Source organism: Vigna umbellata, chromosome 9, assembly GCF_029865625.1.
Source record: "Vigna umbellata cultivar VRB3 chromosome 9, Vumbellata_1.0, whole genome shotgun sequence".
Lineage (NCBI taxonomy): Eukaryota > Viridiplantae > Streptophyta > Magnoliopsida > Fabales > Fabaceae > Vigna > Vigna umbellata.
Genome location: NC_142173.1, coordinates 49,529,523 through 49,548,355, shown reverse-complemented (window position 1 = coordinate 49,548,355; position 18,833 = coordinate 49,529,523). Strand labels below are relative to the sequence as shown.

General features: G+C 36.5%; 2 protein-coding genes and 1 pseudogene across 4 annotated transcripts; 2 read left to right on the top strand and 1 right to left on the bottom strand.

Annotated features, from left to right (window-relative positions):
* The first annotated feature begins 2,044 nt into the window (after positions 1-2,044).
* LOC148193770 (uncharacterized) lies at positions 2,045-9,312 on the top strand. Its single transcript, XM_088098073.1, has 2 exons — positions 2,045-3,011; positions 9,102-9,312. The coding sequence occupies exons 1-2, from the start codon at positions 2,045-2,047 to the stop codon at positions 9,143-9,145; spliced, it is 1,011 nt and encodes a 336-aa protein (XP_087954199.1). The 3' UTR covers positions 9,146-9,312.
* Positions 9,313-11,965: 2,653 nt separating this feature from the next.
* Positions 11,966-17,496, bottom strand: LOC148193769 (putative disease resistance RPP13-like protein 1). Of its 3 annotated transcripts, none has more exons than XR_015782332.1 (3): positions 13,678-17,496; positions 13,072-13,203; positions 11,966-12,433 (listed from the first exon to the last, which is right to left on the bottom strand). XR_015782332.1 is itself a non-coding variant. In XM_088099618.1 (2 exons), the coding sequence occupies exon 1, from the start codon at positions 17,439-17,441 to the stop codon at positions 13,698-13,700; it is 3,744 nt and encodes a 1,247-aa protein (XP_087955744.1). In that variant the 5' UTR covers positions 17,442-17,496; the 3' UTR covers positions 11,966-12,433; positions 13,678-13,697. The 3 variants fall into 3 exon arrangements, 1 of the variants encoding a protein (XP_087955744.1); XR_015782333.1 differs by having other exon boundaries at positions 13,143-13,203; XM_088099618.1 differs by lacking the exon at positions 13,072-13,203.
* On the top strand, positions 17,440-18,776 carry LOC148193768 (CASP-like protein 4B4; annotated as a pseudogene).
* The last annotated feature ends 57 nt before the right edge of the window (positions 18,777-18,833 follow it).

Genomic DNA, 18,833 nt, shown 5'->3' with positions numbered 1-18,833 from the left:
AAGAAATTTCGAAAGTGTGAAACAATCGGATGAACACTGTATTGCTGTTCTTAAGCTATCATGGTAAATATTTCATATATATTTCATCTACCGTTGGATTGAGCCCAAACTTTAGTATGTAGTTCATAAGACATATTAGGTGATTTTGACCGTTCAGATTTGGAATTGGATATCTGTGCTTAGAGGAATTAATTCCGCATTTTGAGTTAAACCGAGAACCACTTAAATTTCTGTCTCTGAGTTACCTCGGTAAAACCTCCATATCTACTTATTTAGCCGTTGGATTACCCTGAATATTTAGTATGTTGTTCCTAAGAGATAGTGGCATACTTCGACCGTTCGGATTTTAGATCAGAGTTACAGATTTAGAGATATTAATTTCGTATCTTCTCAGGGATCTCAATACTGTTTAATTTATGTTTTTGGATCATTTATACAAAATTGATGATTTCCGCCTCATTAACCATTGGATTGGGCTGAAAAGCTTACCATATGATCTAAACATGTTGTTGATTAGTTTGATTGGTTCAGATCGTCGATAAATAATATATTGAAAAAGGTAATTTGGGTAATTTGTGCTACTTTGGTAAGTAGGCAGAATTGAAACTGAGATATGTTGATTGGTTATTATGTACTTGTTAAGCATGATTGGTTTGGGATTAGTGGTTGAGATGACATGTGATTGGTTATGAATAATATTTTAGGAAAATGTAATTTGGTTAATTTGTACTACATTGGTAAGTAGATAGAAGGGAATTGAGAAAAGTTCACCGGTTTTCTTATGCTTGTTGAGTATGATTAGTTTTGGATGGGTTGTGGTTGATTATGAATAATTTGTTGAAATAATGTAAATGATGTTGGTTTGCGCTACTTTGGTAAGTAGGCGAGTAGATGTTGGTCTGCGTTACTTTGGTAAGTAAGCAGGGTGATTTGCGCTACTTTGATAAGTAGGCAGGATGAGATAATGAACGAAGAGATAAAAAGAATGATATAAATCGGGCTACTTTGATAAGTAGGCAGATTAACTATACTGTGCTACTTTGGTAAGTAGACGGTATTGTCTTGCTGCGCTACTTTGGTAAGTAGGCAGAAGAACTTGGTTTGTGCTACTTTGGTAAGTAGGTAGAAGATCTTGTGTTGTGCTACTTTGGTAAGTAGACAATATCACCTTGTTGTACTACTTTGGTAAGTAAATAATAAAAATCACCTTGTTAGATTACTTTGGTAAGTAATCAGTATATCATGGTTATACTACTTTGGTAAGTAGACAGAAGGATTGTTGATTGCTGTGCTTTGGTAAGTAGGCAGATTAATAATATGTTGTATTGACTCTAGTGAATTGACTGATGATTTTGATTGGAGAAATATTATAAAGTATCAGTGTAATAATTGGTTTTTGAGTATGTTTGAGATGCATGTATTTGACTGATTGCCACACTTGTGATGTTAGTAAGATTGTGGATGATGTATATTTCTTGAATCGGTTAGGTCACCCTACTGTTTGTGTTTGTGCATGTGAATGCGATGATCGTATAATGTGTGATATTATACGGGAGCAGAAATTATATCAGATGAATTAGCAGATGGTTCTGGACTTGCTTAGAAGATGAGAGATCTGTGGGGAAAAGAAGACATGGGGAATTTCTAAAATAAATCTGTGTTTGAATTTCCGAACTGTGAGAAATTTTAATTTTCAGAAGTTTATGAACTGTGTGGACTTTTATTTTCAGAAGACTTGTGCTGTAATAAAGAACTTAATATTTTATGGGTGTTGAAATTTGTTAAAGACAAATTACATATGTATTTTGTGGAAAATAAATTGTAACGCCTAAATCGGGGTGTTACACTGTTTGGTATCAGAGCAATGGTTTTCGAAAATCTTTTGGGGCTTTTGGGAAGTGAGCTCGTTAACTTCTGTTGTGTGACTCTATGATTTGTTGTGATGATTTTGTAGCTCTTTTGGAGAGCGTTGGTTTGAAAGGTAGTGATATGCATTGTTTTGACTTGTGTTTGAATTAATTTCTTTTGACGTATATGGTAGAACATGGCACGTCGATCTAACAATGTTGGTCAAACACCCCCAATTGATGATTTTAATCGGGCTGTTGATCGGATGATCAATGCAATGGAAAGGCAACATACCACTCAGGAACCGAGGACTTATTCGAGACTGAATGACTTTTTGAGGCACGACCCAACAAGGTTCAATGGAAGGGTTACGCCAGATAAAGCAGATGCTTGGATCAAGGACATTGAGAAGATCTTTCATGTGATCAAGTGCACAGATGAGGAAAAACTAGATTATGCAACCTTCATACTGAAAGAGGAAGCAGAGTACTGGTGGGATGGTATGAAGCGACTGATGGAATATGATGAAGAGGCTATTACTTGGAATAGTTTCAAGGACAAGTTTTTGGAAAAGTACTTCCCGGCTAGTGCCAAGATCGAAAGGGAGCAAGAGTTCTTGGCCTTGCGTCAAAGTGGGATGTCAGTGCAAGAGTACATCGACAGGTTTGAGTATCTTATCCGTTTTTATAGTCAGCACATGACGGAAGGGTGGAAATGTCAAAGATTTGAGCAGGGTCTGAGGTATGACCTGAGGAGAATGATTGTACCTCTTGAAATCAAGAAGTTTCCAGCCTTAGTTGAGAAGACAAAAAAGGTGGAGTTACTGGAAATGAACCGAAACCGAGTTGACAAGACTCAGAAGGACAAGTTTATTAGAGGAAAGCCATGGAAGAAGCCATATCAGCGACCCCAACCGCTTATGCGAACAGCCGTGAAATGTTTTGAATGCGGTGGTGCGCACTACAAGAAGGATTGTCCTAAGCTCTCTGGAGTGAAGGTTGAAGAGAAGAGGTGCTTTGTGTGTAACAAGCCAGGACATTTCGCTCATGTTTGTCCTGAGAAGAAGATAGCATATGCACCACAACAACCAAGTTCTTCAGGAGTGAAGCCCAAGATAGCTGGAAGAGTTTTCGCTTTGACCGGTGAAGAGGCTGCAAAGCCAGGTAATCTCATCCTTGATACATGCCTTTTGTTTGGTAAATGTGTGCATGTATTGTTTGATTCCGGAGCTACGCACTCCTTTGTTTCTTCTACTTGTTTGAAAGACTTCAGTATACCGGTGAGTAATCTAAGGTATGAATTGGTGGTTTCGACACCAACATCGGGTCAGATTTCAACCAGTTCAATCTGTGTTGGATGCCCGATTGTAGTCTACGGACGCAAGTTCAAAGTGAACTTGATCTCCTTACCTCTCGAAGGCTTAGATGTAATTCTGGGAATGGATTGGTTGACCGCCAATCACGTTCTTCTTGACTGTGGACAACAACGATTGGTTTTTCCAGACTCGGATGGTTTAGAACTAATCTCAACCAAAGAATTTCTAAAGGATGTTAGTGATGGGGCCATGTGTTTTGTACTGGTAGCTCAAGAGAAGAAAAGTTTTGAGGTTCAGACAACGGGTATTCCGGTAGTGGAAGAGTTCGAGGATGTCTTTCCAGATGAAGTACCAGGGTTGCCACCGAGCAGGGAAGTGGAGTTCTCTATAGACTTAGTACCAGGGGCTGGACCAGTGTCTATGACTCCGTATAGGATGGCTCCGACAGAGCTAGCTGAGCTGAAGAGACAAATTGAGGAACTACTAGAGAAGAAGTTTATCAGGCCAAGTGTGTCACCATGGGGAGCTCCAGTCTTGTTAGTAAAGAAGAAAGATGGTAGTTCAAGGTTGTGCATCGACTATCGACAGCTGAACAAGTTGACGATTAAGAACAAGTACCCACTGCCAAGAATTGATGACTTGTTGGATCAGTTGCGAGGAGCTGGTGTGTTTTCAAAGATTGACCTGAGGTCTGGTTACCATCAGATCTTGGTCAAGTCAGAGGATAGTCAGAAGACGGCTTTCAGGTCACGTTATGGTCACTACGAGTATGTGGTGATGCCGTTTGGAGTGACCAATGCTCCTGCTATATTCATGGATTACATGAATCGAATATTTCGACCGTGGCTAGATAAATTCGTTGTTGTGTTCATAGACGATATTCTTATATATTCAAGGGATCGTGAAGAACATGCTGAACATTTGAGGATTGTGTTGGAGACTCTTAGGGAGCATCAATTGTTTGGGAAATTATCTAAGTGTGAGTTTTGGTTGGAGGAAATACAGTTTCTTGGCCACGTGATTTCTGCCAAAGGAATTTCTGTAGATCCAACGAAGGTGGAGGCAGTGCTAAAGTGGGAACGTCCAAAGACGGTTTCAGAAGTAAGAAGTTTTGTGGGCCTAGCTGGTTACTACAGGAAGTTCGTCGAATGTTTCTCCAAGATAATGGGTCCTTTGACGCAATTGACTCGTAAAGAACAACCTTTCTTATGGACCGACAAGTGTGAAACAAGTTTTGAAGAGATGAAGAAACGGTTGACAAGTGCTCCAGTATTAGCAGTTCCTGATACTTCTAAAGTTTTTGAAGTGTTTTGTGATGCCTCATACCATGGGCTCGGTTGTGTATTGATGCAGGAGAAGCGACCAGTAGCTTATGCATCGAGACAGTTGAAGGTGCATGAAAGGAACTATCCAACGCACGACATCGAATTAGCGGCTGTGGTTTTTGCTCTAAGGACTTGGAGGCACTATCTTTACGGATCACGTTTTCAAATCTTTAGTGATCACAAGAGTTTGAAGTATCTCTTCGATCAAAAGGAGTTGAACATGAGGCAGAGAAGGTGGATGGAGTACTTGAAGGATTTTGATTTTGAGTTACAGTACCATCCAGGGAAGGCAAATGTTGTAGCCGATGCTTTGAGTAGGAAGCGAATACATATGTCAGCTTTGATGGTGAAGGAGTTTGAATTAATAGAGAAGTTCAGAGATATGAACTTGGGATTGCAGTTGAGTCAAGATCACCTTTGGTGTTGTCATTTAAAGATCACAAATGATTTCTTGGAAAAGATCAAAGTGGGACAAAAGGAAGACACATGTCTACAAGATACGGTGGAGTTATTGGGAACGGATCAAGCTAAAGACTTCAATTTGGGAGTAGATGGTATTATTCGTTTTAAAAATAGAGTCTGCATTCCAGCAAAGGATGAGTTGAAGAAGATGATTCTAGAAGAAGGACACAAGAGTCGTCTTAGCATACATCCCGGCATGACTAAGATGTACAAAGACTTGAAAGAATCTTTTTGGTGGAGTGGGATGAAAAAGGATGTGGCAAAGTTTGTATCTTCTTGTTTGGTATGTCAGAAGGCTAAGATAGAACATCAAAGGCCAGGTGGAATGTTACAACAGTTGGATATTCCCTAATGGAAATGGGACAGCATCTCGATGGACTTTGTAACTCACTTACCAAGATCATTGAAGGGTCATGATTCCATTTGGGTGATAGTTGATCGATTGACGAAAAGTGCTCACTTTTTGCCAATCAACCTGAGGATGTCAATGCAGAAGTTGGCGGAGTTGTATATTCAAGAAATAGTGAGATTGCATGGTGTACCAAATAGCATTGTCTCAGATCGGGATCCAAGGTTTACGTCAAGGTTCTGGCAGCAATTGCAAGAGGCTTTGGGTTCAAAGTTAAGAATGAGTTCAGCATATCATCCTCAAACAGATGGACAAACTGAAAGGACAATTCAATCATTGGAAGATTTGCTGAGAACGTGTGTGTTGGATCACTTGGGAGGTTGGAGTGAGCTATTGCCTTTGGTGGAGTTCACATACAACAACAGCTTTCATGCGAGCATTGGAATGGCACCGTATGAAGCATTGTATGGGAGAAAGTGCAGGACACCTTTGTGCTGGTTTCAGGATGGAGAAACAGTTTCAGTAGGTCCCGAGTTGTTGCAACAAACGACAGAAAAAGTCAAGTTGATACAAGACCGGATGCGTGCAACACAAAGTCGACAAAAAATCTTATGCAGACAAGAGAAGGAGACCTCTTGAGTTCAACGAAGGAGATCATGTGTTTCTATGTGTGACACCGATTACCGGCATAGGTAGAGCTATTAAATCAAGGAAGTTGTCACCAAAGTTTCTTGGTCCTTACGATATTCTTAGGAGGATTGGACCAGTAGCATATGAGGTAGCATTACCACCACAGTTGGCGAACTTGCATAATGTGTTCCACGTATCGCAGCTGAGGAAGTATGTCTCTGATCCGACTCATGTTTTGGAAACAGATGACATTCAAGTACGTGAAGATCTTACTATCGAAGCGAGACCAATAAGAGTGTTAGAAGTTCAAACAAAGAAGTTACGGGGAAAGGAAATTCGTACGGTGAAGGTGCTTTGGAACGAGGAAACCCAAGAGATGACATGGGAGCTAGAGGATTATATGATAAAAGAATACCCTCATTTGTTTGGGTAACATCTTAATTTTCGAGGACGAAAATTTTTGGAGTTGGGGTGAATGTAAGACCCATAGAAAAATCAAAATAATTTTATGAATATTGTGGTTTTGAATAATTAATTATGATGTTCATTCATATGTAAGATAAATATTATTGTTTGTATTTTTTTACCATTTTGTTTAGCTTGATTGTCTTGTATTAGTTATTTAAATTTTAATGCAAATTGTGTGGTCCATGTTTGATCAAAGGAGGGTTATAAATAAAATAAAATAATAATGTGAAAAGAAGAAGAAGACAAAACTTGAATTATGGAAATTGGCTTTCAATCATGGGTGTAAAAATTTCTTACATGGGACCCTTCATTTTCCATTATTTTCTTATGGAATGATTGCTAAGCCAGCTGCCAAAGAGAATTTATTTCTCCTTATATAGCACCTATACGGCCAGAAGAGAGGGCAAGAGAAATAAGATTTAAGTTACAAAATACTTTTACATTTGAGAAGGAGAGCAAGCAAGGGTGGTGGTCTAGGTGTATCAAGAGTGAAGAATTTCTTGCAAGGAGAAGAGGTAGGGGAGCTAATCCTTTCTTGATTATGATCATGAATATGAGTATGCATGTGTTAAAATTGGTAATGGTAGATATATATTGACTTGTGTAAAATTTGGTTTTCAAGATTATAATTTCTCATTTTCGAGTTACTGTGGTGAAAAATTTCTGTTCATTGTTTTCACCGTTGGATTTAGCTAATATTTTAGTATGTGAATCCTAAGATCTATTACTAAACTTTGACCGTTCGGATTTGAAAATAGAAGTCTGTAATTGGAGAAATAAATTCTGCAAGATTGAGTAAATTAGTTACTTTTGTAGTTCTGTTACTGAGTTGTCTCGGTATAATATTGATTCTGACCTATTGGACCGTTAGATCAACCTCAAAATTTGATATATGATCCCTAAGACATATTAATACACTTTGACCGTTCGGATTTGTAATTAGTAGTCTGTACTTGGAGATATATATCCTGCATGTTTGAGTGAATTAATTACCCCTGTAGTTCTATTACTGAGTTCCCTTAGTAAAGTATAGATTCGGACTTATGGGACTGTTAGATCAACCTCAAAATTTGATATATGATTCTTAGGACATATTAATACAATTTGACCGATCGGATTTGTAATTGAAGGTCTATGTTTAGAGAAAGAAATTTCGAAAGTGTGAAACAATCGGATGAACACTGTATTGCTGTTCTTAAGCTATCATGGTAAATATTTCATATATATTTCATCTACCGTTGGATTGAGCCCAAACTTTAGTATGTAGTTCATAAGACATATTAGGTGATTTTGACCGTTCAGATTTGGAATTGGATATCTGTGCTTAGAGGAATTAATTCCGCATTTTGAGTTAAACCGAGAACCACTTAAATTTCTGTCTCTGAGTTACCTCGGTAAAACCTCCATATCTACTTATTTAGCCGTTGGATTACCCTGAAGTTTTAGTATGTTGTTCCTAAGAGATAGTGGCATACTTCGACCGTTCGGATTTTGGATCGGAGTTACACATTTAGAGATATTAATTTCGTATCTTCTCAGGGATCTCAATACTGTTTAATTTATGTTTTTGGATCATTTATACAAAATTGATGATTTCCGCCTCATTAACCATTGGATTGGACTGAAAAGCTTACCATATGATCTAAACATGTTGTTGATTAGTTTGATTGGTTCAGATCGTCGATAAATAATATATTGAAAAAGGTAATTTGGGTAATTTGTGCTACTTTGGTAAGTAGGCAGAATTGAAACTGAGATATGTTGATTGGTTATTATGTACTTGTTAAGCATGATTGGTTTGGGATTAGTGGTTGAGATGACATGTGATTGGTTATGAATAATATTTTAGGAAAATGTAATTTGGTTAATTTGTACTACATTGGTAAGTAGATAGAAGGGAATTGAGAAAAGTTCACCGGTTTTCTTATGCTTGTTGAGTATGATTAGTTTTGGATGGGTTGTGGTTGATTATGAATAATTTGTTGAAATAATGTAAATGATGTTGGTTTGCGCTACTTTGGTAAGTAGGCGAGTAGATGTTGGTCTGCGTTACTTTGGTAAGTAAGCAGGGTGATTTGCGCTACTTTGATAAGTAGGCAGGATGAGATAATGAACGAAGAGATAAAAAGAATGATATAAATCGGGCTACTTTGATAAGTAGGCAGATTAACTATACTGTGCTACTTTGGTAAGTAGACGGTATTGTCTTGCTGCGCTACTTTGGTAAGTAGGCAGAAGAACTTGGTTTGTGCTACTTTGGTAAGTAGGTAGAAGATCTTGTGTTGTGCTACTTTGGTAAGTAGACAATATCACCTTGTTGTACTACTTTGGTAAGTAAATAATAAAAATCACCTTGTTAGATTACTTTGGTAAGTAATCAGTATATCATGGTTATACTACTTTGGTAAGTAGACAGAAGGATTGTTGATTGCTGTGCTTTGGTAAGTAGGCAGATTAATAATATGTTGTATTGACTCTAGTGAATTGACTGATGATTTTGATTGGAGAAATATTATAAAGTATCAGTGTAATAATTGGTTTTTGAGTATGTTTGAGATGCATGTATTTGACTGATTGCCACACTTGTGATGTTAGTAAGATTGTGGATGATGTATATTTCTTGAATCGGTTAGGTCACCCTACTGTTTGTGTTTGTGCATGTGAATGCGATGATCGTATAATGTGTGATATTATACGGGAGCAGAAATTATATCAGATGAATTAGCAGATGGTTCTGGACTTGCTTAGAAGATGAGAGATCTGTGGGGAAAAGAAGACATGGGGAATTTCTAAAATAAATCTGTGTTTGAATTTCCGAACTGTGAGAAATTTTAATTTTCAGAAGTTTATGAACTGTGTGGACTTTTATTTTCAGAAGACTTGTGCTGTAATAAAGAACTTAATATTTTATGGGTGTTGAAATTTGTTAAAGACAAATTACATATGTATTTTGTGGAAAATGAATTGTAACGCCTAAATCGGGGTGTTACAGGTAGTATGAAACAAAAATATGGGGAAGAAGAAAGAAAAACTTGGTTTACTTTCTTTGTGTTGAGAATGAAAAATGAGAGAGGTCAAGAATGACTTGTTGTTTTCAAAGCACTTTCCTTAAAACTCAAGCTTTCAGCAAAATGAAAAAAAAAAGTAATTTTCCTCCTTTTGTTTCAAGTGGTCGTAGAGCTGTATTGTATATAGTGTTGGGTACAAACAAAGTCCCACATCGGATAAAATAAGAGATGAACATGAGTTTATATACACATAACATACCTCCATTGATAAGAGGCCTTTTTGAGTGGTACCAAAAGCAAATCCGTGAGGACTTGGCCCAAAGCGGACAATATCTTATCACTGTGGAGATATCTATGTGTATGTGTGTGTGTTGAACCTCCCTACATATAGTTGATTATTTTTCGGCCACATCAATATTGATCTCGTCCTAGGATGATATGACACATAACAAAACCAAATATGTCTTAAGTACCTGCACCTAAACATGTTCAATTTGTATAGTGACTATCACTAAGCGGTCTAATCGATTACCTATTGGTGCACCAGAGCTAATAGGTACTTATTACTCTATAACTTAGCAAAATATAATCAAACACTGACTTAAACAAGATGAATGAATGTAAGACCTGAGAAAATGTAGTAATTAGAGAATTAAGTAATTGAAGTTTTGAATGTTATTGTTTGGTAATTGGTGTGAAGTTTAGGTGTATTTTAGAATTGCAATTACTATGTTAATTATTTCATTATTTTATTATTAAAGTACAACACATGATTGATACATGATAATTGGGTGATTTGTGTGTGTGATATTATCAATGTGATGTGTTGGCTTTTTAATGGAAGGGTGGTTTAGAAGTGAATGATTGTGAGTTCAATCCTAGGGATTTAGAAGGTTAAGGAAAACCTTTGTTTTATTTTTTTAGAAGGGTAAAATAGTCTTTTACCTTTTATTTAATTGGTGTAGAAATTAAATAAGGGGATGTAGGAAGTAAAAGAGCTGGAAATAAATAAATAAAATAAAAGGTTAGATAGAACTGGTTTTAAAAAAAATTATATATATATATATATATATATATATATATATATAATAAGAGATAAAATATTAAAGATAGAGTGAGTTTATTTATAAATATTACGATATAGAGAAAATGGTTGATTATGCTTAGAAACCCTAGAAATTTAAGATCAAATAGAAAGAGAAACTAAAAACTTTTAGTGTAAAGAGAGATTAAAACCTTAGGATTGACCAAGGCATGGGAAAACTTATCTTTTTTTAATGTTTTATTATATGATGAATGTGGATATATCTTTGATTTTCTTTAGAGGTATGATGGATGTTTTATTACATTTACATATTTGTTAATTTAATTTGAATGTTTCATGGTTGAATGTTTATGTGTTGATTTGGTTCTTGAATGTTTAGTAGATTTTATAAATTATATTTTTGGTAGATTTTATAAATTATATTTTGTTTAGACGAATAAACATTGGCGTATTATTATGCTGATACAAATATGGTTTTCGCCTAATTGAACTAGAATAGATTGAAATTAGGATTTTTTTTATTAATATGAATGATATATTAAAAGTTAGGATTTTGATTTAATTATAATTAGAATTAAATTAAGGATTTAGGTTTCTCATGAATTATAATAAGAAAGTGGTATGCATTAAGGCTATTTTTATTAAATGTTATTTTCTAAACCCTAATTAAAATCCTAATCAGTTTTCTCATTGATTAATTTTCCCTAAATTGAAATTTCAATCCTAGAACCCTAATTAAACTTTCAATTCGTGTTGTTTGAATGAGGTTTTTGTTTCTTACTTGCAAGTTTTGATCTCGTGATGGGGGCTAGGGGTTGAAATGGGGATTTGAGGTTTTTCGGTTGGAAGATTTTGTGCTCTTGATCATTCAACATTTGCGATTAAAGTTGATGGCTATGTTTTGGGGTTGTATCTAGGATTGAGAGTTCTGTTTTGTTTTTGGTTTTTTTTTTCTGGTTGCGTGAGTGATGGTAAGGGAGGTGCAGATGGAGGTGGTTGTGGGTGTCATAGTGGCCAGCGTTGACAGCTCCGTTTTTGGCAAATTTAGAGTGGACCTTTTCGGTCTATAGGCCCAACATTGTGTTTTTGGTGAGAGAGCTTCTTTCTACACCTCCACACCCTTCTCCCTCCACCTCTCCATTCCCTATTTACCCTTGGCAAAAATTTCAACTAAACGGTGGTGGTTAAAAAAAATTGTTATTCACCAAAACTCAACCACCTTATTTAAACTCCTTTAAAGCGGTTCCTACTATATATATGAACCCCCACATCCACATAAATCACATTTCCTCTTATTTCTCCTTCTTTGTTGTTAAAAAAAAATGACTCAATTTCTCACACAAAGAGGGATGAGTGAATTGGTGAAGTATAAAATTTAAAACTTTCAAAATCTTTTTCACCAAAAATAATGCCTTTATAACTTTCTTGAAATGCAAGGTAAAAGACTTGTTTATGCAGCGAAAATTAAATCGATTGAGTAAAGTAAGAAGTCGACTGAATAAAAGAGTGTAGGGATAGAAAGATCAAACACTGAGTTTTTATACTAGTTCGGTCAAGCCTACATCCAGTGTCCTTCCTACCAAGGGAAACCAATGCACTATAATGATCAAAGTTTTTACAACAAGACTCTTATAGCGACCTCACGTCAAAAATATAAAACACCTGTCTAACCCTCTAATCAAAATATAGGCAGTATACAAACAAACTAGCAGCAAGAATCCCCTCTCCTGTAGTCCAAACCCTTTGAGCCACCCTTAAAGTCAAAAACGCAACACGCTTTTCTTCCTGTAATTACAACAATGAACCTTAACCCATTCTTCACAAGATTGTAGCCTCTTATCTCTCAGTTACACCCAATGTGCAGATATGATTAGCCTTTGTACGTGCAATTAATTTGCTCTTCAAGAATCCACAAGTAGATGATCACCACAGTCACTTCTTGTTTCTTGGAGCTCTTTCTCTCTTTTTGTAAGAATGCACTTTCTGCAAAAAAGATCACAAACTGTTAGATTCACAAAAGTTTTTACAGAAATCAAATTCGCGTCAATTTATATTTAAACACAACTCTGACGCATTTTAATCGACTAAGCTACTAATGCAGTCGAATATAGCAATTCTGTTATTGCAGTTAGCAGCAATCAATGTAGTTAATTGAATTACAATTAATGCATTCAAATTTCATTTAATGCTTAGTTGTTGTGACAGTTATATCAAGCATTAACAGATATTCAAAACATAACAAACTCAGTCTAATGTAACATGCATGTAATCGACTTAATAACAGAGTAAAACAGTTTTGAAAACTTTTCTCTTTGAAAAACTCTCACAGCACACTGAAAAAGTTTGTGCAAAGACACGAGTTTTAATCGACTCACCCATAATGAAAACGACTTAAAACTATTGTTTTGCCACACAATTTAAGTTCTACAAAAGTGCTTGTGGTTTTTCTTTTCCAAAAACATGTGTCATGCATTCATGTATAAAATCACATATATAACACAGTGAAATGCAATGAACAACATAAACAACACAATCATGTTCTAAAAAACGCATATAACATGTAAACATATAACATGTAACACCCTCTTCAAATGCATAATAAGCACAATGAGAAGTTCAACCTCTGCATGCTGGGATATAGCTTTCAGATGCATTCAACCCAAATCTATAAATCAAACACAAAAGTGATGACCTCGTAGAGGGCAGTACATTACAATGGACAGCTGCAGTTTCACCAAGCCAATCCAGCATGTCTGAAAAACAAATACCACCCTTCAGTCATGAATTTAATTTTGACCTCAACCAGCTGTTTTATTAACTATTATATAAAACAATTATAAACTTGTGTTTAGAAAACAATAATGGATAACATTACTTCAATTTACCCCTCTAAATGAAATTTCAGTGGAATTATCTGTCTCCCATATTCATCACAATACTAAGCAGAATCTTGACACTGACCACACAGAAAAAAGTGTCAAAAAAATTGAAAGACCATTACTCACTTCTGCTGTGACTACGTTTAATCGAAAATGATAGGAATGCTCACGGAAAATAACATACATACAAAATGTTAGGTTTCCTTTACACTTGCAATTCCAGTCAAGTATAAAACTGAACAATTAACTAATTTAAGGCTGGTAATATGACAAGAAAGGAGATAACACAGACAAAAATAGTTTTTAAGAAGTTAGAGGTTGATGATGTAAGGAAAGAAGGAGAATTACCTTCTCATTATCCATGCTCGTTAAATCCATCTATCGTCAATGTTTATCCCACGGATATGGCAGATTTTAGGCCAAATTTGGCGGTCCTTTTTGTGGCATCGTTGTTTCAGCAAGGGACATTCATATATCATTAATTTTATTAGAGAGAGAGGCAGTTTTTCTCCCGCAATATTCTCTAGCTTTTGACACCTTCTAATGTATAATTGTTGGAGTGATGTGAGATGGAGAAGGCCCTTGCAATCCAACGTTTCCAGACTAGACAAACCAATTAGTTCCAGAGACACAAGGGAGGGAGGCAGCAAACTCTCCTTTGGGAAGGATTTGATGCCATCACATGGACCCCACACAAAGAGAGAGGTTACCATGTCCATGCATACCCATGCTTGGTTGCTCAGTAGTTTCACACAATTTTCAATAAAAACTGTTCTCAAGTTAGGTGGCATACCTCCTCCAGGGAATGACTCAATTTGTTGACAGTTGGAAATTGAAAGATATTCCATCTTTGGGACAAGAGTTCCCATCTGATCGGGCAACGACTTCAACTTGTCACAATTACAAACAGTGAAGCTAGTCAAATTGGGCATACACAATCCTTCTCCCGGGAATGATACAAAGTTGGGACAGTGGTCAATCGCAAAAGTGTTCAGTCTCTTCGAAATCTCTGACCCTGAGACCAAAAGTGATTCCATATTTTCACAGTTTGTGATTCGAAGACTAGTGAGATTTGGGAAGATAGCCAATGGAAGAGACGTGAGCGAATCATCACTATTATTTATTGAAAGTGATTCCAGTAATTCGTGTTTGTGTTGCAACGGGAATTTCAGTTTGTTTATACCTCTGATATCAAGAGTTTTCAAAGATGCAGGAAGACGACCACCTCTAAAGGATATGTCTGACGAACAATTTTGTAATTTCAAAGATTGCAGGCAAGTAGGTTGGATGTTAGAGATGGCCTCCATCATGGACTCCACCATTGGGCCTCCTTCTACTTCTATACTTTCCACCAAAAGAGGAAACTCACGAAACGCTACTTTCTTGCATTTACGTATGTCTAGTGTCCGAAGGGTGAGAGGCCCTGGGACAGAAGAGACAAGAAGCTCGCAATTTCTAATCCTGAGTGTTTGCAGAGAAGGAAGGTGATTTGGCAGATCTCCCTTTAGTTTGGGGCACTTTTCTATATACAGATTCTTGAGCACAGGAAAAGCTTCTGAATCAAAAGAATTCCACACCTCCCAACAAGGCATATTAGAAATGTGTAGAGATTCAAGGGATGGAAAGGGCGTCACAGATGAACAATCATCCTTCTTATAAAAGCCTGCATCAATAGTCTTCACCGAATTCATGTTTGAAATAAAAAGGTTACGGAGAGACGGTAGTTGCCCAAGTGAAGGAAGCATGCAACAGTTGTTACAATTATATAAACCTATACTTGTCATGTAGAGGTAGGAAAAATTCCCCACCCATTCCGGAAATCTGGTTCCTTTATAACCGATTATGGACAACGCTTCCAGATCTTGGTGAGGTTCTAACTTGCTGAGTACATCTAACTCAACTTGGAAGTCGATGCTATTGTCGTTAGCTATAGACCATTCCAAGGATAGATTGCTAATATGATTCTTATCCATTATCCTGGCCTCTAATGCTTCTTCGCCTTTGGTAACATTCTCTAATTTCTTAATATAAAACCAACCATGGAGATTTGGAAGTCCTCCCAGTTCTTTGATGCTATTCTCTATATGCTTGCCCACAACATAACAATCCAAGGTGCGTAATTGATTTAGTTTCCCCATTCTTTTAGGCATCTCTTTTGTGCGAGTACGAACAATTTCAAGATGACGCAAGTTTACAAGATTTTGCATGGAACTAGGCAACTTAGTCAGCTCAGAGCAATAAGACAACTTCAAAGTTTGTAGATTGCACAAATTACACAGTGACTCCGGCAGAGTTTCTATACTTGTATGAGAGAGATTTAGATAACGCAAATGTATCAATTCACCAACTGAATCAGGCAGAGCAAGTTGACTTTGGAATTTCAAAAGCGATAAAACTCTCAAGTACTTAAGCCTTGACACTATAATACTCGGTGCCTTATCGTTGTTGAATGGGGAATCTTTATAATCGATTAGCAAGAAAGTTCTAGGAAATTTTACTGTGTCAAAAGCTTCAATATCCGAGACTGGATCACTGAATCTTGTTAATGACAAATGCCGAGTCTTTCTGTCTATATTGGTTTCTTTCCCAAGTTCATCTGTTCTGAAATAGAAGTCCCCACCAAGAAATGTTGCTAGATCATGAATGAGGTCGTGCATTACAAAGTAATCACCCCCACGCCGACTTGAAGATTGAAAAAAGCATCTCGAAACCAAATCCTCAAAATACTCTTGACCAATTTCTTCTAAAGTCTTTCCTTTTTTCACTGCTTTTATAAGATCTTCAGCCATCCACAGCTGGATCAGTTCATCTTTTTTAAATTCATAATCTTTGGGGTACAATGAGCAATAAACGAAACACCGTTTTAAATGTGGAGGGAGATAATTATAACTGATTCTGAGTGCTGGAATAATTTTACACTGATTTTCAGGAAGTTCCCAAATGTGACTTTGAAGTACATTATTCCAATCCCTAATAGTCTGCTTTCTTCTCAACATTCGTCCAAGTGACTGTGCGGCTAACGGCAACCCGTTGCACTTTTTAACAATCTCCTTTCCAATCTTTTCTAGAGTTCCTCTAGTCTCACTGGCTTCTGAGAGAGGAAATGCATGGTTTGCAAACACCGACCAACAATCTTCATTTGACAATTTGTTTAGATGATATACTTCAACAGCATGAAAAGGCACTGCAGCCGCTACATTTTCATTGCGGGTTGTGATCAGAACTTTACTGCCCCTATTCCCGCTTAGAAATGGTTTTGTAAGACTACTCCAATTGTCACAATCCTGGATCCAAACATCATCCAACACAATCAATAATCTTTTACCTTTCAGTTTGTCCATCAACTCAAGTTGAAGAGCATTTAGATCACTCAATTTGCAAGGCTTTCGGGTAATTTCCTCTATCATGGTTCTTGTGGCCCTCACAATATCAAATATATCAGAAACACAAACCCATGCCTTTAAATCAAATATATGCTGCTGCAATTTGCCATCGTTGAACACAGATCTTGTCAAAGTGGTTTTTCCAACCCCACCCATGCCTACAATAGGGATCACAGACACTGTTTCACCATTGGTGCTATCCTCTAACACCATCTTCATTATGGCCTCCTTATCTTTCTCTCTACCATACATAGCATATCCATCTTCCAAAGATGTTGGCTGAGCTTTCCATGGCTGGTAGCTCTCCACTGGAATCTCCTTCAAATCAAGACTCTCTTTTTGTTTTAAAATGTCATCTAATCTTTCAACAATGTCTTCCAACTTACTAATACTAACAATCTTCTTCGTTTTGAAAAGGCGAGAAAATGAATTGCTTACCTCCTTTTGAGTAGCAGCTTTAGTAGAAACTTCATCAAGTAAGTCATCAACCTCATAGACAACATCTCTGAGAAGATCGAGCCACTCTTTAACATTGGAGTCTGTGATTTGTCTCTTCTCAGCATCAGCAAGCACAACTCTAACAACTATGAGCTGTGTTTTTACCTTTTGAAGCAACTTGTCAGGCTTTTTTCCTCGGATAAAGTTGAGAACCTCAGGGGAGGCCAGCCTGTCGAAAAGAACGTCAAAGAAAGCAGAAAGGAGCGCACCACCTACCACAGCTAATGCCATGATCTCAACACAAAACAAGTGATGATCAGAGTAGCAAAGAAAAACGCAAAGGAAAGGAATTGGCTGCAAGAAACTGGGCTGGTTCTGGATGAGTTGAACTGATAGGAGGAGAGTTCTCTTAACTCCCTTCGTTTCTATTTTCTAAGCTCCGTCCGTACCTGTCATCAAAATAAACCGTTGGATATATATTAAAAGTTTTAACGGTTGAAATTGAAGATGCTTAGTTGAAAAGTCTACTGGTTTGTCGTTTTCAAAGATAGGGTTCATGGTCGGATGCCTCTTGAAAACTTCCCATTGATATATTAATTAAAAATTGAGAATCAAGACATGTTAAATGAAATAGTTTTTCATTTTGTAGAAGTATTTCTAATCTAAATTAATTTTACCTAGCTTTTTGCTTATTTGCTTTCCTACAAGTATATAGGAAAAATAATTATAGAATTTAATCAGTTGAGTGTTTAATTTTTTCTTTTACATATATAGTATTTAAAGTTAAATTGGAATTTTGGATTGTAGATACATGCTGGCCGTGGCAATTCTATCTAGTATATAAAGTGAAGTTCAAGTGTTTTGTCAACTTCACGAATTTTTCACTGGGAAAAACATGATTCAGTAAAGATCGGTTGGGTTGATTGATTTTGTTAGATATCAGGTTTGGCATTCTTTTTTCTTCCATCACATTCATTTCATTGGTGTTCTGTTTCTAAACCCAAATTCAATTTCTCAAAATCAAATTCAGTGTTGAAATCGAAGTGCAGTGAGCAGTTTCACAACACTGATCATAAAAAAAATGAAAGTTTTCAATTTGTTCATTAAGCTTTTTGTCCTATTTGGCTGTGGCAGACTGAAGTTTAACCTAACAAGTGTGAGTTAGACTTGCAAGTAACGATTAAAAGTGTGGATTGGAAACTTCATACTTATCTTTGGCGTTATCCTTTTGGGAAGGAACAAAATTCTAAACTTATTTCTTCAACCAACCAATGATAACTTAAGATGCTTCTAATATAATAATACTATGATTTTGTTTTGCAATTAAAAATAAGTTTCTCAGTGGTCTTTTGCTTCATTATGAAATGCTAGAAAATGGTTTGGTTTCAGGTTGTGGCATATATCTTGCTATCATCAACATCTTCCGCTAATAACAAATAGAATGAGGGAAACTGCTGACAGCATATTTACAAACTCTTCAGCTGCAACCATTGCCTTCTCCTGTTTTGCCTTCTGGTGTATAGCACTATCAGTTGTCATATCAAGATACAAACTGTCAACACAAACTTATACATAAGCACCCTTAGTAGTTAAATTTTTCTCCTATCACTGAATATAAGTAAAGAACTTTCTATTGAGTATAAGAAATTTAAAATCCGCTTTCATTTTAAAGTCTTTGCACTT

Coding starts and splice junctions, on each gene's coding strand:
- LOC148193770 (XM_088098073.1), top strand. CDS start 2,045: ATGGCACGTCGATCTAACAATGTTGGTCAAACACCCCCAATTGATGAT. Junction 3,012..9,101: donor TGAAGAGGCTGCAAAGCCAG/GTAATCTCATCC, acceptor ATACGGGAGCAG/AAATTATATCAGATGAATTA.
- LOC148193769 (XM_088099618.1), bottom strand. CDS start 17,441: ATGGCATTAGCTGTGGTAGGTGGTGCGCTCCTTTCTGCTTTCTTTGAC.